General features: G+C 42.6%; 1 protein-coding gene across 4 annotated transcripts in view; it reads right to left on the minus strand.

The window, feature by feature from the left end:
* Nucleotides 1-2,635, minus strand: part of birc2 (baculoviral IAP repeat containing 2) — a 36,646-nt gene extending 34,011 nt beyond the window's left edge. For 2 of the 4 annotated variants that reach the window (XM_036968053.1, XM_036968047.1), the window contains exons 1-3: nucleotides 2,475-2,635; nucleotides 1,982-2,133; nucleotides 370-1,145 (exon numbers count right to left, since the gene is read on the minus strand). Coding sequence is in view for 3 of the 4 variants with exons in the window: in XM_036968047.1 (XP_036823942.1) it covers nucleotides 370-463 (94 nt within the window). In the remaining variant the exon portion in view is untranslated. Of the gene's footprint in view, nucleotides 1-369; nucleotides 1,146-1,981; nucleotides 2,134-2,311; nucleotides 2,331-2,474 lie in introns of those variants that run through there. The other 2 variants (XM_036968048.1, XM_036968049.1) reach the window with 2 other exon arrangements.
* Nucleotides 2,636-19,744: the final 17,109 nt, after the last annotated feature.

Below are 19,744 nucleotides of genomic sequence, written 5' to 3' on the forward strand. Positions count from 1 at the left end.
GTGCGCCACCCTTTGGGACTCCCGATCACGGCCAGGGATCGAACCAGGGTCTGTAGTGAAGCCTCTAGCACTGCGATATAGTGCCTTAGACCGCTGCGCTATTCCCTAGTCCATGCTGATGACAAGCATACCCATAACATGATGCAGCCACCACAATGCTTGAAAATATGAAGCGATACTCAGTGATGTGTTGTTGGATTTGCCCCAAAACATAACGCTTTGTATTCAGGACATAAAGTTGATCCATTTGCCACATTTTTTGCAGTTTTACTTTAGTGTCTTGTTGCAAACAACACGCATGTTTTGGAATATATTTATTCTGTACAGGATTCCTTGTGTCTAACGTGTCTGTGTCTGTGTGAGGCCTACCTGAGGAGTTGTTATACTGCAGGTCAACTGGGGCTCCGTTTCGACACAGACCAATGAGGAACGGGCTCTTCTGGAGATGGACTAGGGTGTCCATTTACAAATAGGGTAGACAGTCTAGATATAGACAGCCTAGAATCTAGATATAAAGCTATTAGAGTCTAGATTTAGCTTCTAGATGGAGTTTTTTGATGAAGAGTTTGTAGAATTAGAGAAAAGGAAGGGCCATTCTCCTCAGGGAGAGAGGGATGAGTAACCCAGGGCAGGGGGAACACACACACACACACACACGTGATTGATGGAAACAGTATGCGTTTCCTGTCATCTCACACATCAGCCTGGAAATAAAACTGAAGGTTTCAGAACTGATCTGACTAACAACCTACAGAAGAGAAACTGCCAACCTTGTGTCATAATAGTATATCACAATATGCCAGAACACCTTATAATAAAATATGATATGCCATTTAGCAGATTATTTTATAAGAAGTAATTAGTCAGTCGTGTCTGAGCCACAGAGAAGTGTCTGTCTGCCTGTAACCACCAGACTAGGCCACACCACTCTGTCCACTTGGTGAATATGGACAGAACACACACACACACACAGCCCTGGGTATGGCTGGTCAACCCTCTCCCCCTGAATGGAACAACCCTCCTGGGGTTGTTTACGTCTCCATGGCAGCAGAGATTAACCAGACAAAGAAATGTATCTGTCTGAGAGGAAGGTTTAATGGGAGAGTAAAAGTTGTCCTCCTTTACTGCAGAAATGTTGATAACACCTGTAGGGGAGACAGAAATATCACATTAGTAGAATGTTATAGTAGTAGTATTTATTAGGATCAACAATTAGCTGGTGCAGAGGCAGCGTCTACTCTTCCTGGGTCCAAATTACAGCTAAATTACATACAGCTAATTCCATATTTAGACAACAGCAGGTGTGGCGGCTTGTAGGGGAGAGACAGAGGAACATCGCATTAATACTATGTGTCCTACTGGTTGATTTTCCCTGTAATGAATGCATTACATCGCTACGTGGTTAAACATATTCAGACAACAGCTGGTGTGGCGGGTTCAGCACTTCCTGCTTTTGAATTGGGAGGAAATGAATAGACAAAGGACACATATAAGCTACACAGTGACTATTTTATCATACCAGTTATGTAATGTTTCCCTCAGATCAGGTTTAAAATGTTGCCTACACGCACACACCGCGTATATTTTAAAATATGTTGAAATACAGCAAGCTGACTTGCTACAGTGGTAGTCAGCTAGTTAGGTTAAAATGGCATTGTATGGAGCACGAAGTCATATTGCTTAATTTCCCCTCCAGTACAACTAGTATCTGCTGTGATTTCACATTTTAAATGTGGTGCACAAACATGTATCAAATTGTCTGAGATGGTGAAACTTGTTTTTAAACGAGCTAGCTAACGTTAGCGGGTGTTGTCTGTGTAGCTAAATGGCGTCAGAACATTGTTGTTATCCATAACTGCTAACTAAGTAGCTACGTGGTTACAGGGGATAATATGTAAATATTACAGTCAGCAGAAGGGGAACCCTGGTTAAATAAGGTCTATTAAGTCCCTGTCCTCCTGGCATTAGACCAGTGACTCACCCTCCAGAAAGAAATATCTCGGATCAAAGGCGAGTCTGTACAAATACCTCAGAAAGTCGTCACTTCCGTTCCGGTAAATGTGACCACGACGTTGTTGTTTTTTACCCGAGAAGAAACCAAGTAGTTATAGAAATTCCACTGTCTATAGTCCTCTATGTAGAAAGAAACATCAATGTGATCAAGTATTAGTTATCATGATAATTACATTTCATAGCAAAACCAAATAACATAACAAATGTAATATTTCCTTGTATAATAATATCACATGTTTTTGACCATAATTAATTACAAGATCAAACAACATTTTCATTTTCAATAAGTTATACACACCAAGTTGTTTAAAATGTACAGTAGGCGAGGTTACAACATCCATTATAGGAAATGTATGCTTGTCCGTGAATGGACACTGTCGGTTTTAATTAAGATCACATGATCGATCATTTTATGGTGTGAATATGAACATGACAACAGAGTAATAAAATGCTTAACTTACTTTTGTCCAACAGTTTTCAGGCAGATCACAGGGAGGAAGTAGAACTAAACTAACAGCAGCCTAACCAGAAAGACTACAGACCACAAGTGGAACCTTATATCTATGCTTATGACACGACTCGCCTACACACAAGGGGAATTACCAGTATTATTTGCACCGTACCTTGTGGGTGGTTTAGTCAAATAGGGTGTGAATGTGTTATAGTGTAACATCTGCAACGTTGACGCATGAAACTTTTGATCGATGTTACCCTCATAGACAACGGCCAGTTCACCTGTTGATGTTTTCCCAGTGGTGCAAAAAGTACCCAATAAATATACCTCACTAGAAAATTATTCAAGTAAGAGTCAACCAGTAAAATACTACTTGAGTAAAAGTCTACATTTATTTGGTTTTAAATATACTTAAGTACAAAAAGTAAATGGAATTGCTCAAATATACTTAAAAGTATAGATTTAATTTTTTTTTCTTCACATTTACTGATAAATCAAATCAAATTATATTTGTCACATCCTCCAAATACAACAGGTATTTGTGAAATGCTTACTTAAAAAAGCCCTTAACCAACAATGCAGTTTTAAGATTTTTTTTGTTGTTGCCAGAGGCACATGATAAAATGTATACAAGTATTGTGAGGGCTGTCTTTTTAGACTTCCGTGTGGCTTTTAACATTATTGATCATAGTCTGCTGCTGGAAAAACTTGTGTTATGGCTTTTCACCCCCTGCTATAATGTGGAAAAAGAGTATCAAATCAAATGTATTTATAAAGCCCTTCTTACATCAGCTGATATCTCAAAGTGCTGTACAGAAACCCAGCCTAAAACCACAAACAGCAAGCAATGCAGGTGTAGAAGCACGGTGGCTAGGAAAAACTCCCTAGAAAGGCCAAAACCTAGGAAGAAACCTAGAGAGGACCAGGCTATGAGGGGTGGCCAGTCCTCTTCTGGCTGTGCCGGGTGGCGATTATAACAGAACATGGCCAAGATGTTCAAATGTTCATAAATGACCAGCATGGTCAAATAATAATAATCACAGTAGTTGTCGAGGGTGCAGCAAGTCAGGACCTCAGGAGTAAATGTCAGTTGGCTTTTCATAGCCGATCATTAAGAGTATCTCTATCGCTCCTGCTGCCTCTAGAGAGTTGAAAACAGCAGGCCTGGGACAGGTAGCACGTCCGGTGAACAGGTCAGGGTTCCATTGCCGCAGGCAGAACAGTTTAAACTGGAGCAGCAGCACAGCCAGGTGGACTGGGGACAGCAAGAAATCATTAGCCCAGGTAGTCCTGAGGCATGGTCCTAGGGCTCAGGTCCTCAGAGAGAGAGAAAGAAAGAGAGAGAGAGAGAATTAAAGAGAGCATACTTAAATTCACACAGGACACCGGATAAGAAAGGAGAAGTACTCCAGATATAACAAACTGACCCTAGCCCCCCGACACTTAAACTGCTGCAGCATAAATACTGGAGAATGAGACAGGAGGGATCAGGAGACACTGTGGCCCCATCCAATGATACCCCCGGACAGTGCCAAACAGGAAGGATATAACCCCACCCACTTTGCCAAAGCACAGCCCCCACACCACTAGAGGGATATCTTCAACCACCAACTTACCATCCTGAGACAAGGCTGAGTATAGCCCACAAAGATCTCTGCCACGACACAACCCAAGGGGGACGCCAACCCAGACAGGAAGATCACGTCAGTGACTCAACCCACTCAAGTGACGCTATCCTCCTAGGGACGGTATGAAAGAGCCCTAGTAAGCCAGTGACTCAGCCCCTGTAATAGGGTTAGAGGCAGAGAATCCCAGTGGAAAGAGGGGAACCGGCCAGGCAGAGACAGCAAGGGCGGTTCGTTGCTCCATTGCCTTTCCGTTCACCTTCACACTCCTGGGCCAGACTACACTCAATCATAGGACCCACTGAAGAGATGAGTCTTCAGTAAAGACTTAAAGGTTGAGACCGAGTCGGCGTCTCTCACATGGGTAGGCAGACCATTCCATAAAAATGGAGCTCTATAGGAGAAAGCCCTGCCTCCAGCTGTTTGCTTAGAAATTCTAGGGACAATTAGGAAACCTGCGTCTTGTGACCGTAGCGTACGTGTAGGTATGTACGGCAGGACCAAATCGGAAAGATAGGTAGGAGCAAGCCCATGTAATGCTTTGTAGGTTAGCAGTAAAACCTTGAAATCAGCCCTTGCCTTAACAGGAAGCCAGTGTAGAGAGGCTAGCAATTTTTTGGATTCTAGTCAGGATTCTAGCAGCCGTATTTAGCACTAACTGACGTTTATTTAGTGCTTTATCCGGGTAGCCGTAAAGTAGAGCATTGCAGTAGTCTAACCTAGAAGTAACAAAAGCATGGATACATTTTTCTGCATCATTTTTGGACAGAAAGCTTCTGATTTTTGCAATGTTACGTAGTTGGAAAAAGCTGTCTTTGAAACAGTCTTGATATGTTCGTCAAAAGAGAGATCAGGGTCCAGAGGAACGCCGAGGTCCTTCACAGTTTTATTTGAGACGACTGTACAACCATCAAGATTAATTGTCAGATTCAACAGAAGATCTCTTTGTTTTTTGGGACCTAGAGTACTTGTCTAACAGAACACAGAGGGTGTCTTTAATAGAAGCCTCTCAAACATAATCCAGGTAGAATCAGGAATTCCCCAGGGTAGCTGTTTAGGCACCTTGCTCTTTCCAATCTTTACTAATGACATGCCACTGGCTTTGAGTAAAGCCAGAGTGTCTACATATGCTGATGATTCAACACAATACACGTCAACTACTACAGCGACTGAAATTACTGCAACACTTAAAGAGTTGCAGTTCGTTTCAGAGTGGGTGGCAAGGAATAAACTAACCCTAAATATTTCTTAAACTAAAAGCATTGTATTTGTACAAATCATTCACTAAACTTCAACTAAATCTTGTAATAAATAAGGTGGAAATTGAGCAAATACAGATGACTAAACTGCATGGCGTAACCCTGGATTGTAAACTGTCATGGTCAAAACGTATTGATACAACAGTAGCTAAAATGGGGAGAAGTCTGTCCATAATAAAGGTCAATAATCCAGGATGGTGTGACAAGGTACAGAATGGCAGGCAGGGTCAGGGGCAGGGTCAGGCTCAGGCTCAGGGTCAGGCTCAGGCTCAGGGTCAGGGCAGGCTCAGGCTCAGGGTCAGGGTCAGGGCAGGCAGAATGGTTAAAACCGGGAAAACTAGAAAACAGGACTAAAAAAGACAGGAGCAAGGGGGAACCGCTTGACGAACAAAACTAACTGGCAACAGACAAACAGAGAACACAGGTATAAATACACAGGGGATAATGGGGAAGATGGGCGACACCTGGAGGGGGGTGGAGACAAGCACAAAGACAGGTGAAACAGATCAGGGTGTGACACACATACACATGGATTTAGTACTGTAGATATGTGGTAGTGGTGGAGTAGGGGCCTGAGGGCACACAGTCTGTTGTGAAATCTGTGAATGTATTGTAATGTTTTTAAAATTGTATAAACTGCCTTAAATTTGCTGAATCCCAGGAAGAGTACCAATGGGGATCCATAATAAATACAAACACTCAGACATAATTTATAACACATCATTTACAAACAAGCATTTGCATTTAGGGACAGATCAACCTTTACAGGGGAGGGGTGGTCCAAAATAGGGGAGGGTTGGTTTGGTTTGGGTGGGGGCACAGGGCATGAAAGTGCATTATTTCCCTGGTTTACATTAGCTGTTCTGCTCGTATTATTAGGCATATGTCGTAAGTCACGACTTCACAGGAGAGCCATTTAAAAAAAATTAAAATTGGGAGGGGGGGGGGGGGGGGCAGAAATGTCTTCTGGAACATGTGAACTTTCATCTGCTTTAATAACAAACGTGTATGCCATCTGTAAATATGAATAAAATGGTTAAATTACAAGCCTTGTTGGTTGGTTAAGCTACAGAGCTACAGTTGCTAAAGAGATGGAGAAAACGCCTGTCTCCGGATTACATCTTCAAACTAAGGACAACCATGGCATGGCGTCCGTGACAGGAAGACGCGTCCATCATGCATGATGATGTATACAGGTAAGATAGTCTAGCGTTAGCTAGCGACATTTTCAGATATTACACATTTCTAATTTTGACAGAAAGTGGTTTCATTTCAAGCTAAAGTGTACTGTTAGCTAGCTAGCTAGCGTTAGCTGGCTGGCTCCCTAGCTGACTTTATTATTCGTATACCAGAGGGGTTTTCTTTTCTAGTTAGAGCCGTATGTTAGCTAGCCAACATTAAACCTGGTTTGTTAGCTCCCAGTATATTCATGCAGAGCAATAACAACATAATTTGGCACTATGTTCATTGTTTTTTAACTAGTTAGCGTTAGCTGGTTGGCTCGTTAGCTAAAGTTATGTGACGTGTGTGATCTTACACATTGTTTACCTAGCTAGGTTTATTGTTTACCAAGCTAGGTTCATTGTTACCTAGCTACATGTCTTAAGCTAAAGTGTACAGCACCCATTGAATATGGTGTCAGTAAACTTTGGCAAAAAAGTTAAAATTAAATTGTTGCCAGCAGAGCTGGTTAGGCTGTTTTCATGTTATCCAGAGGTAAACTAATCATTGGCCAGAGTGTCAAGTGTGCACTCTGAACGCTCCGAGAGTGAAACGAGATGGGTGGGGCTAAAGCTTAAGAGGGCGTGAACGATGCTGAATGGGTGTAGACAAAGAAGAGCTCTTCACTAGATATCAAAACATTTAAAGGCCAAAATTGAGTTTACAAGTTTATCAACTTTCATGGCAGAATTACTTTCCCATTGTTCCTCAAAAATGCAGTGTATGATATACCATTTTGTAGCTCTGAGTCTCTACTTTTATCCAATGTTGCTACATAAGGCCAAATCCAGGTGGTGAGCCACATAATGGCGCCGACAGAGATGGTCGCCCCGCTTCAGGTCCTTAGGAAACTATGGAGTATTTTGTTTTTTTATGTATTATTTCTTACATTTTTACCCCAGAAAATCTCAAGTGTTATTACATACAGCCGGGAAGAACTATTGGTTATACAAATGACGTCAACTTACCAACATTACGACCAGGAATACGTATTTGCCGAAGCGGAGCCTTTGTTCGGACCTCCACCCTGGACATGGGATCTTATCCCAGAGGTAGACGGAGCGGCCTACTGGTCAGACTCAGAAGGAGAGCACACCATCCATATTACTCACCAGTGTCCAATCTCTAGACAACAAGGTGGACCAAATTAGGGCACAAGTTGCCTTCCAGAGAGACATCAGATATTGTAACATTCTCTGTTTCACGGAAACATGGCTCACTCGGGAAATGTTGTCAGAGTCGGTACAGCCACCCGGTTTCTTCACGCATCGCAACGACAAAAACAAACAACTTTCCGGTAAGAAGAAAGACAGGGGTATATGCCTTATGATTAACGACTCATGGTGTAATCATAACAAGATACAGGAACTCAAGTCCTTCTGCTCACCTGACCTAGAATTCCTTACAATCAAATGCCGACTGCATTATCTACAAAGACAATGCCTAAAAAACAATAAAAAATAGTCTGTAAAGTTTTGCATACGCCACACATCGAAACACAAGGAATAGTGTTCATTTGTCATAGGCTGTTTTTAAGGACACGTAAAATGTGGCTTAATTGACCGATATCAGTAATTTATTGATGGTGCCGGCTGGATATGAATGCATATGGATGTCCTGTAAATTTCTCAAATTAGCAACTTTTCGTTTCTATCTCTGTACTGTGTCTATATCTACGTAATTGTGTACAATACCAGTCAAAAGTTTGGACACACCTACTCATTCAAGGGTTTATCTTTATTTTTACTTTTTCTACATTGTAGAATAATAGTGAAGACATCAAAACTATGAAATAACACATATGGAATCATGTAGTAACCATAAAAGTGTTAAACAAATCACAATATATTTTATATTTGAGATTTTTCATAGTAGCCACCCTTTGCCTTGATGACAGCTTTGCACACTTTTGGCATTCTCAACCAGCTTCACCTGGAATGCTTTTCCAACAGTCTTGAAGGAGTTCCCACATATGCTGAGCACTTGTTGGCTGCTTTTCCTTCACTCTGCGGTCCAACTCTTCCCAAACCATCTCAATTGGGTTGTGGTCAGGTGATTGTGGAGGCCAGCTCATCTGATGCAGCACTCCATCATTCTCTTTCTTGGTCAGATAGCTCTTACAGAGCCTAGAGGTGTGTTTTGGGTCAATGTCTTGTTGAAAAACAAATGATAGTCACACTAAGCACAAACCAGATGGGATGGCGTATCGCTGCAGAATGCTGTGGTAGCCATGCTGGTTAAGAGTGCATTGAACCTCGACTAACCGGTACCCCCTGTATATAGCCTCCACATTGACTCTGTACCGGTACCCCCTGTATATAGCCTCCACATTGACTCTGTACCGTAACACCCTGTATATAGCCTCCACATTGACTCTGTACCGTAATACCCTGTATACAGCCTCCACATTGACTCTGTACCGTAATACCCTGTATATAGCCTCCACATTGACTCTGTACCGTAATACCCTGTATACAGCCTCCACATTGACTCTGTACCGTAATACCCTGTATACAGCCTCCACATTGACTCTGTACCGTAATACCCTGTATATAGCCTCCACATTGACTCTGTACCGTAATACCCTGTATATAGCCTCCACATTGACTCTGTACCGTAATACCCTGTATACAGTCTACACATTGAACCTCGAATAAACGGTACCCCCTGTATATAGCCTCCACATTGAACCTCGACTAACCGGTACCCCCTGTATATAGCCTCCACATTGACTCTGTACCGTAATACCCTGTATACAGTCTACACATTGAACCTCGAATAAACGGTACCCCCTGTATATAGCCTCCACATTGAACCTCGACTAACCGGTACCCCCTGTATATAGCCTCCACATTGACTCTGTACCGTAATACCCTGTATACAGTCTACACATTGAACCTCGAATAAACGGTACCCCCTGTATATAGCCTCCACATTGACTCTGTACCGTAACACCCTGTATACAGCCTCCACATTGACTCTGTACCGTAATACCCTGTATACAGCCTCCACATTGAACCTCGACTAACAGGTTCCCCCTCGCCTGTTATTTTACTTCTGCTGTTTAATTATTTGTTACTTTTATTTTCTACATGACACTTATTTATGTATTTTTCTTTAACATTCTTAAAGCACTTTTAGTTAAGGGATTGTAGCATTTCACTGTAAGGTCTTCATGAAGGTAAGACCCAGATGCAGACAACTTTGAATTAACAATGGTTTAATAATCCAACAGGGCAGGCAATAGACAGGTCAGGGCCGGCAGGGGTCAGTAAACCAGAGGTGGGGCAAAGGTGCTGGATGGCAGGCTCAGGGTCAGGCAGAGTGGTCAGGCAGAGGTGCTCAGGGTCAGGACAGGCCAAAGGGTCAAAACCAGGAGGGCGAGAAAAAGAGAGACTGGGACAAGCAGGACCCGAGACACAAAAATGCTGGTTGACTTGACAAACAAGATGAACTGGAATGCACCAGACAAACAGAGAACACATGTATAAATACACAGGGGATAATGGGGAAGATGGGTGACACCCGGAGGGGGAGTGGAGACAATCACAAAGACAGGTGAAACAGATCAGGGTGTGACACTTATTCTGGTGAGATGATAATCAATGCTTGGCTGCCGTTTGACGAATAAAAGTAATCCAGCTCATTTGTTCATAATAATAATAATCTCATCATGTAGACCATACATACGTTCGAGCCAACAGTGTGCAGATAGCGCTGTTGGCTAGAGCACACGTGGCAATTGAGTACCACAGCATGTCATAATACCATAAAACCTCAATCAAATCAAATTGTATTTGTCACATGCGCCCAATACAACAGGTGTAGTAGACCTTACAGTGAAATGCTGAATACAACAGGTGTAGTAGACCTTACCGTGAAATGCTTACTTAGAGTTAAGAAAATATTAACTAAAGTAAAACATTTTAAAAAGTAACACAATTTCATTAAAATAATGGGGATATATACAAGAGGTACCGGTACTGAGTCAATGTCCGGGGGTACAGGTTAGTCAAGGTAATTTGTACTTGTAGGTAGGGGTAAATTGACTATGCATAGTGTGAGCGGACCAAGTAATTGGGCGTCACTCTAAAGCGGGAAAGTGGAATAAACGAGTCAGGAGTAGGTTTTCTTGATTTAACACAGTTCTCTTTTGAGGGCATTTGGTCAACACAAACACTGCAACATAATCAATGAAAATCTTCCAAGGAAAAACATACATCTTCTTCTCCAGATGAAACAGGAACACAATAGGATTATCTTTAAACTACAACAAAAAGTCACGGGATTGTCACCGTCTTAGTGGTTCTTCCTGGATAGCTCCTCTCTCTCTCGGTGGCCATCTTCCAGAGATAGTTTTCCCCTCGCTCTCTGCTGGTTCCATTCTCTCTCTTGTAGGGGAAGGAGAGTAGGTCATTAGTACCGTCAGCTGTGCTTAATTGCCATTGGTTACCCTGTCTCCCATGCCTTGTTGGGCTACTATCCGTGAGCCCAGCCTGCCCTCTGGTGATCATTCCACAATAGATAATAAAAAGTGAGTAGCAGCAGTGTAAAAACAAAGGGGGGGTCAATGTAAATAGTCTGGGTGGCTGTTTTATTAATTGTTCAGCAGTCTTATGGCTTGGGGGTAGAAGCTGTTAAGGAGCCTTTTGGATCTAGACTTGGCGCTCCGTTACCACTTGCCGTGTGGTAGCAGAGAGAGCAGGCTGTAACTTGGGTGACTGGAGTCTTTGCTGTCTTCCATTGGTGTTATCTACAAATGCATTGGAGCATGAGTTTTTAATCTACAATGATAAATAGGCCTACATCATTGCAAGTTAAAGCTTGCTGTTAGCTAGCCAGCTGGAGTTCAATGGCTGGCTGGCTAGCTAACATAATGTGTATGTATGAACAGTGTAATGTTATTGATGTTTTCTCAGAATGCCATGTACCCTCCACTACTCTACACCATCAGTGATGTATTACATTTACCCTCCACTACTCTACACCATCAGTGATGTAGTATATTTATCCTCCACTACTCTACACCATCAGTGATGTAGTATATTTACCCTCCACTACTCTACACCATCAGGGATGTAGTATATTTATCCTCCACTACTCTACACCATCAGTGATGTAGTACATTTACCCTCCCACTCTACACCATCAGGGATGTAGTATATTTATCCTCCACTACTCTACACCATCAGTGATATAGTACATTTACCCTCCACTACTCTACACCATCAGTGATGTAGTACATTTACCCTCCACTACTCTACACCATCAGGGATGTAGTACATTTACCCTCCCACTCTACACCATCAGTGATGTAGTATATTTACCCTCCCACTCTACACCATCAGTGATGTAGTACATTTACCCTCCACTACTCTACACCATCAGTGATGTAGTACATTTACCCTCCACTACTCTACACCATCAGTGATGTAGTATATTTACCCTCCACTACTCTACACCATCAACGATGTAGTACATTTACCCTCCACTACTCTACACCATCAGGGATGTAGTACATTTACCCTCCCACTCTACACCATCAGTGATGTAGTACATTTACCCTCCCACTCTACACCATCAGTGATGTAGTATATTTACCCTCCACTACTCTACACCATCAGTGATGTAGTACATTTACCCTCCACTACTCTACACCATCAGTGATGTAGTATATTTACCCTCCCACTCTACACCATCAGTGATGTAGTACATTTACCCTCCACTACTCTACACCATCAGTGATGTAGTACATTTACCCTCCACTACTCTACACCATCAGGGATGTAGTATATTTATCCTCCACTACTCTACACCATCAGTGATATAGTACATTTACCCTCCACTACTCTACACCATCAGTGATGTAGTACATTTACCCTCCACTACTCTACACCATCAGGGATGTAGTACATTTACCCTCCCACTCTACACCATCAGTGATGTAGTATATTTACCCTCCCACTCTACACCATCAGTGATGTAGTACATTTACCCTCCACTACTCTACACCATCAGTGATGTAGTACATTTACCCTCCACTACTCTACACCATCAGTGATGTAGTATATTTACCCTCCACTACTCTACACCATCAGGGATGTAGTACATTTACCCTCCCACTCTACACCATCAGTGATGTAGTACATTTACCCTCCCACTCTACACCATCAGTGATGTAGTACATTTACCCTCCCACTCTACACCATCAGTGATGTAGTACATTTACCCTCCCACTCTACACCATCAGTGATGTAGTACATTTACCCTCCCACTCTACACCATCAGTGATGTAGTATATTTACCCTCCACTACTCTACACCATCAGTGATGTAGTACATTTACTCTACACCATCAGTGATGTAGTACATTTACCCTCCCACTCTACACCATCAGTGATGTAGTACATTTACCCTCCACTACTCTACACCATCAGTGATGTAGTATATTTACCCTCCACTACTCTACACCATCAGTGATGTAGTACATTTACCCTCCCACTCTACACCATCAGTGATGTAGTACATTTACCCTCCCACTCTACACCATCAGTGATGTAGTACATTTACCCTCCCACTCTACACCATCAGTGATGTAGTACATTTACCCTCCCACTCTACACCATCAGTGATGTAGTACATTTACCCTCCCACTCTACACCATCAGTGATGTAGTATATTTACCCTCCACTACTCTACACCATCAGTGATGTAGTACATTTACTCTACACCATCAGTGATGTAGTACATTTACCCTCCCACTCTACACCATCAGTGATGTAGTACATTTACCCTCCACTACTCTACACCATCAGTGATGTAGTACATTTACCCTCCCACTCTACACCATCAGTGATGTAGTACATTTACCCTCCCACTCTACACCATCAGTGATGTAGTACATTTATCCTCCCACTCTACACCATCAGTGATGTAGTACATTTACCCTCCCACTCTACACCATCAGTGATGTAGTACATTTACCCTCCACTACTCTACACCATCAGTGATGTAGTACATTTACCCTCCCACTGTACACCATCAGTGATGTAGTATATTTACCCTCCACTACTCTACACCATCAGTGATGTAGTATATTTACCCTCCACTACTCTACACCATCAGTGATGTAGTACATTTACCCTCCACTACTCTACACCATCAGTGATGTAGTACATTTACCCTCCCACTCTACACCATCAGTGATGTAGTATATTTACCCTCCCACTCTACACCATCAGTGATGTAGTACATTTACCCTCCACTACTCTACACCATCAGTGATGTATTACATTTACCCTCCACTACTCTACACCATCAGTGATGTAGTATATTTATCCTCCACTACTCTACACCATCAGTGATGTAGTATATTTACCCTCCACTACTCTACACCATCAGGGATGTAGTATATTTATCCTCCACTACTCTACACCATCAGTGATGTAGTACATTTACCCTCCCACTCTACACCATCAGGGATGTAGTATATTTATCCTCCACTACTCTACACCATCAGTGATATAGTACATTTACCCTCCACTACTCTACACCATCAGTGATGTAGTACATTTACCCTCCACTACTCTACACCATCAGGGATGTAGTACATTTACCCTCCCACTCTACACCATCAGTGATGTAGTATATTTACCCTCCCACTCTACACCATCAGTGATGTAGTACATTTACCCTCCACTACTCTACACCATCAGTGATGTAGTATATTTACCCTCCCACTCTACACCATCAGTGATGTAGTACATTTACCCTCCACTACTCTACACCATCAGTGATGTAGTACATTTACCCTCCACTACTCTACACCATCAGGGATGTAGTATATTTATCCTCCACTACTCTACACCATCAGTGATATAGTACATTTACCCTCCACTACTCTACACCATCAGTGATGTAGTACATTTACCCTCCACTACTCTACACCATCAGGGATGTAGTACATTTACCCTCCCACTCTACACCATCAGTGATGTAGTATATTTACCCTCCCACTCTACACCATCAGTGATGTAGTACATTTACCCTCCACTACTCTACACCATCAGTGATGTAGTAAATTTACCCTCCACTACTCTACACCATCAGTGATGTAGTATATTTACCCTCCACTACTCTACACCATCAGGGATGTAGTACATTTACCCTCCCACTCTACACCATCAGTGATGTAGTACATTTACCCTCCCACTCTACACCATCAGTGATGTAGTACATTTACCCTCCACTACTCTACACCATCAGTGATGTAGTACATTTACCCTCCCACTCTACACCATCAGTGATGTAGTACATTTACCCTCCCACTCTACACCATCAGTGATGTAGTACATTTACCCTCCCACTCTACACCATCAGTGATGTAGTACATTTACCCTCCCACTCTACACCATCAGTGATGTAGTACATTTACCCTCCCACTCTACACCATCAGTGATGTAGTATATTTACCCTCCACTACTCTACACCATCAGTGATGTAGTACATTTACTCTACACCATCAGTGATGTAGTACATTTACCCTCCCACTCTACACCATCAGTGATGTAGTACATTTACCCTCCACTACTCTACACCATCAGTGATGTAGTACATTTACCCTCCCACTCTACACCATCAGTGATGTAGTACATTTACCCTCCCACTCTACACCATCAGTGATGTAGTACATTTATCCTCCCACTCTACACCATCAGTGATGTAGTACATTTACCCTCCCACTCTACACCATCAGTGATGTAGTACATTTACCCTCCACTACTCTACACCATCAGTGATGTAGTACATTTACCCTCCCACTGTACACCATCAGTGATGTAGTATATTTACCCTCCACTACTCTACACCATCAGTGATGTAGTATATTTACCCTCCACTACTCTACACCATCAGTGATGTAGTACATTTACCCTCCACTACTCTACACCATCAGTGATGTAGTACATTTACCCTCCCACTCTACACCATCAGTGATGTAGTATATTTACCCTCCCACTCTACACCATCAGTGATGTAGTACATTTACCCTCCACTACTCTACACCATCAGTGATGTAGTATATTTACCCTCCACTACTCTACACCATCAGGGATGTAGTACATTTACCCTCCACTACTCTACACCATCAGTGATGTAGTATATTTACCCTCCACTACTCTACACCATCAGTGATGTAGTATATTTACCCTCCACTACTCTACACCATCAGTGATGTAGTACATTTACCCTCCACTACTCTACACCATCAGTGATGTAGTACATTTACCCTCCCACTCTACACCATCAGTGATGTAGTACATTTACCCTCCACTACTCTACACCATCAGTGATGTAGTACATTTACCCTCCACTACTCTACACCATCAGTGATGTAGTACATTTACCCTCCCACTCTACACCATCAGTGATGTAGTACATTTACCCTCCACTACTCTACACCATCAGTGATGTAGTACATTTACCCTCCCACTCTACACCATCAGTGATGTAGTACATTTACCCTCCCACTCTACACCATCAGTTATGTAGTATATTTACCCTCCACTACTCTACACCATCAGTGATGTAGTATATTTACCCTCCACTACTCTACACCATCAGTGATGTAGTACATTTACCCTCCACTACTCTACACCATCAGTGATGTAGTATATTTACCCTCCACTACTCTACACCATCAGTGATGTAGTATATTTACCCTCCCACTCTACACCATCAGTGATGTAGTACATTTACCCTCCACTACTCTACACCATCAGTGATGTAGTACATTTACCCTCCACTACTCTACACCATCAGTGATGTAGTATATTTACCCTCCACTACTCTACACCATCAGTGATGTAGTACATTTACCCTCCCACTCTACACCATCAGTGATGTAGTATATTTACCCTCCACTACTCTACACCATCAACAATGTAGTACATTTACCCTCCACTACTCTACACCATCAGTGATGTAGTACATTTACCCTCCCACTCTACACCATCAGTGATGTAGTATATTTACCCTCCACTACTCTACACCATCAGTGATGTAGTATATTTACCCTCCCACTCTACACCATCAGTGATGTAGTATATTTACCCTCCACTACTCTACACCATCAGTGATGTAGTACATTTACCCTCCACTACTCTACACCATCAGTGATGTAGTACATTTACCCTCCACTACTCTACACCATCAGTGATGTAGTATATTTACCCTCCACTACTCTACACCATCAGTGATGTAGTACATTTACCCTCCCACTCTACACCATCAGTGATGTAGTATATTTACCCTCCCACTCTACACCATCAGTGATGTAGTATATTTACCCTCCACTACTCTACACCATCAACAATGTAGTACATTTACCCTCCACTACTCTACACCATCAGTGATGTAGTACATTTACCCTCCCACTCTACACCATCAGTGATGTAGTATATTTACCCTCCACTACTCTACACCATCAGTGATGTAGTACATTTACCCTCCACTACTCTACACCATCAGTGATGTAGTACATTTACCCTCCACTACTCTACACCATCAGTGATGTAGTATATTTACCCTCCACTACTCTACACCATCAGTGATGTAGTACATTTACCCTCCACTACTCTACACCATCAGTGATGTAGTATATTTACCCTCCACTACTCTACACCATCAACGATGTAGTACATTTACCCTCCTCTACTCTACACCATCAGTGATGTAGTATATTTACCCTCCACTACTCTACACCATCAGTGATGTAGTACATTTACCCTCCACTACTCTACACCATCAGTGATGTAGTACATTTACCCTCCACTGCTCTACACCATCAGTGATGTAGTACATTTACCCTCCCACTCTACACCATCAGTGATGTAGTACATTTACCCTCCCACTCTACACCATCAGTGATGTAGTACATTTACCCTCCCACTCTACACCATCAGTGATGTAGTACATTTACCCTCCACTACTCTGCTATATGCCTCCACACTGCACACTGCCCTAACCCATCTGGACAAGAGGAATACCTACGTGAGAATGCTGTTCATCGACTACAGCGTTTAACACCATAGTACCCTCCAAACTCGTCATCAAGCTCGACGACGAGACTGCCTACAGGGAGGAGGTGAGGGCCCTCGGAGTGTGTTGTCAGGAAAATAACCTCACACTCAACGTCAACAAAACGAAGGAGATGATTGTGGACTTCAGGAAACAGCAGAGGGAGCACCCCCATATCCACATCGATGGAACAGTAGTGGAGAGGGTAGTAAGTTTTAAGTTCCTCGGCGTACACATCACAGACAAACTGAATTGGTCCACCCACACAGACAGCATCATGAAGAAGGTGCAACAACGCCTCTTCAACCTCAGGAGGCTGAAGAAATTTGGCTTGTCACCAAAAACACTCACAAACTTCTACAGATGCACAATCGAGAGCATCCTGTCGGGCTGTATCACCGCCTGGTACGGCAACTGCTCCGCCCACAACCATAAGGCTCTCCAGAGGGTAGTGAGGTCTGCACAACGCATCACCGGGGGCAAACTACCTGCCCTCCAGGACACCTACACCACCCGATGTCACAGGAAGGCCATAAAGATCATCAAGGACAACAACCACCCGAGCCACTGCCTGTTCACCCCGCTATCATCCAGAAGGTGATGTTAGTACAGGTGCATCAAAGCTGGGACCGAGAGACTGAAAAACAGCTTCTATCTCAAGGCCATCAGACTGTTAAACAGCCACCACTAACATTGAGTGGCTGCTGCCAACACACTGACTCAACTCCAGCCACTTTAATAATGGGAATTGATGGAAATTGATGTAAAATATATCACTAGCCACTTTAAACAATGCTACTTAATATAATGTTTACATACCCTACATTATCCATCTCATATGTATATGTATATACTGTACTCTATCATCTACTGCATCTTTATGTAATACGTGTATCACTAGCCACTTTAAACTATGCCACTTTGTTTACATACTCTACACTACTCTTCTCATATGTACAGTGCAAAATTATTCAGCCCCTTTACTTTCAGTGCAGCAAACTCTCTCCAGAAGTTCAGTGAGGATCTCTGAATGATCCAATGTTGACCTAAATGACTAATGATGATAAATACAATCCACCTGTGTATAATCAAGTCTCCGTATAAATGCACCTGCACTGTGATAGTCTCAGAGGTTCGTTAAAAGCGCAGAGAGCATCATGAAGAACAAGGAACACACCAGCCAGGTCCGAGATACTGTTGTGAAGAAGTTTAAAGCCGGATTTGGATACAAAAAGATTTCCCAAGCTTTAAACATCCCAAGGAGCACTGTGCAAGCGATAATATTGAAATGGAAGGAGTATCAGACCACTGCAAATCTACCAAGACCTGGCCGTCCCTCTAAACTTTCAGCTCATACAAGGAGAAGACTGATCAGAGATGCAGCCAAGAGGCCCATGATCACTCTGGATGAACTGCAGAGATCTACAGCTGAGGTGGGAGACTCTGTCCATAGGACAACAATCAGTCGTATATTGCACAAATCTGGCCTTTATGGAAGAGTGGCAAGAAGAAAGCCATTTCTTAAAGATATTGATAAAAAGTGTCGTTTAAAGTTTGCCACAAGCCACCTGGGAGACACACCAAACATGTGGAAGAAGGTGCTCTGGTCAGATGAAACCAAAATTGAACTTTTTGGCAACAATGCAAAACGTTATGTTTGGCGTAAAAGCAACACAGCTGAACACACCATCCCCACTGTCAAACATGGTGGTGGCAGCATCATGGTTTGGGCCTGCTTTTCTTCAGCAGGGACAGGGAAGATGGTTAAAATTGATGGGAAGATGGATGGAGCCAAATACAGGACCATTCTGGAAGAAAACCTGATGGAGTCTGCAAAAGACCTGAGACTGGGATGGAGATTTGTCTTCCAACAAGACAATGATCCAAAACATAAAGCAAAATCTACAATGGAATGGTTCAAAAATAAACATATCCAGGTGTTAGAATGGCCAAGTCAAAGTCCAGACCTGAATCCAATTGAGAATCTGTGGAAAGAACTGAAAACTGCTGTTCACAAATGCTCTCCATCCAACCTCACTGAGGTCGAGCTGTTTTGCAAGGAGGAATGGGAAAAAATGTCAGTCTCTTGATGTGAAA

Source organism: Oncorhynchus mykiss, chromosome Y (genome assembly GCF_013265735.2).
Source record: "Oncorhynchus mykiss isolate Arlee chromosome Y, USDA_OmykA_1.1, whole genome shotgun sequence".
Lineage (NCBI taxonomy): Eukaryota > Metazoa > Chordata > Actinopteri > Salmoniformes > Salmonidae > Oncorhynchus > Oncorhynchus mykiss.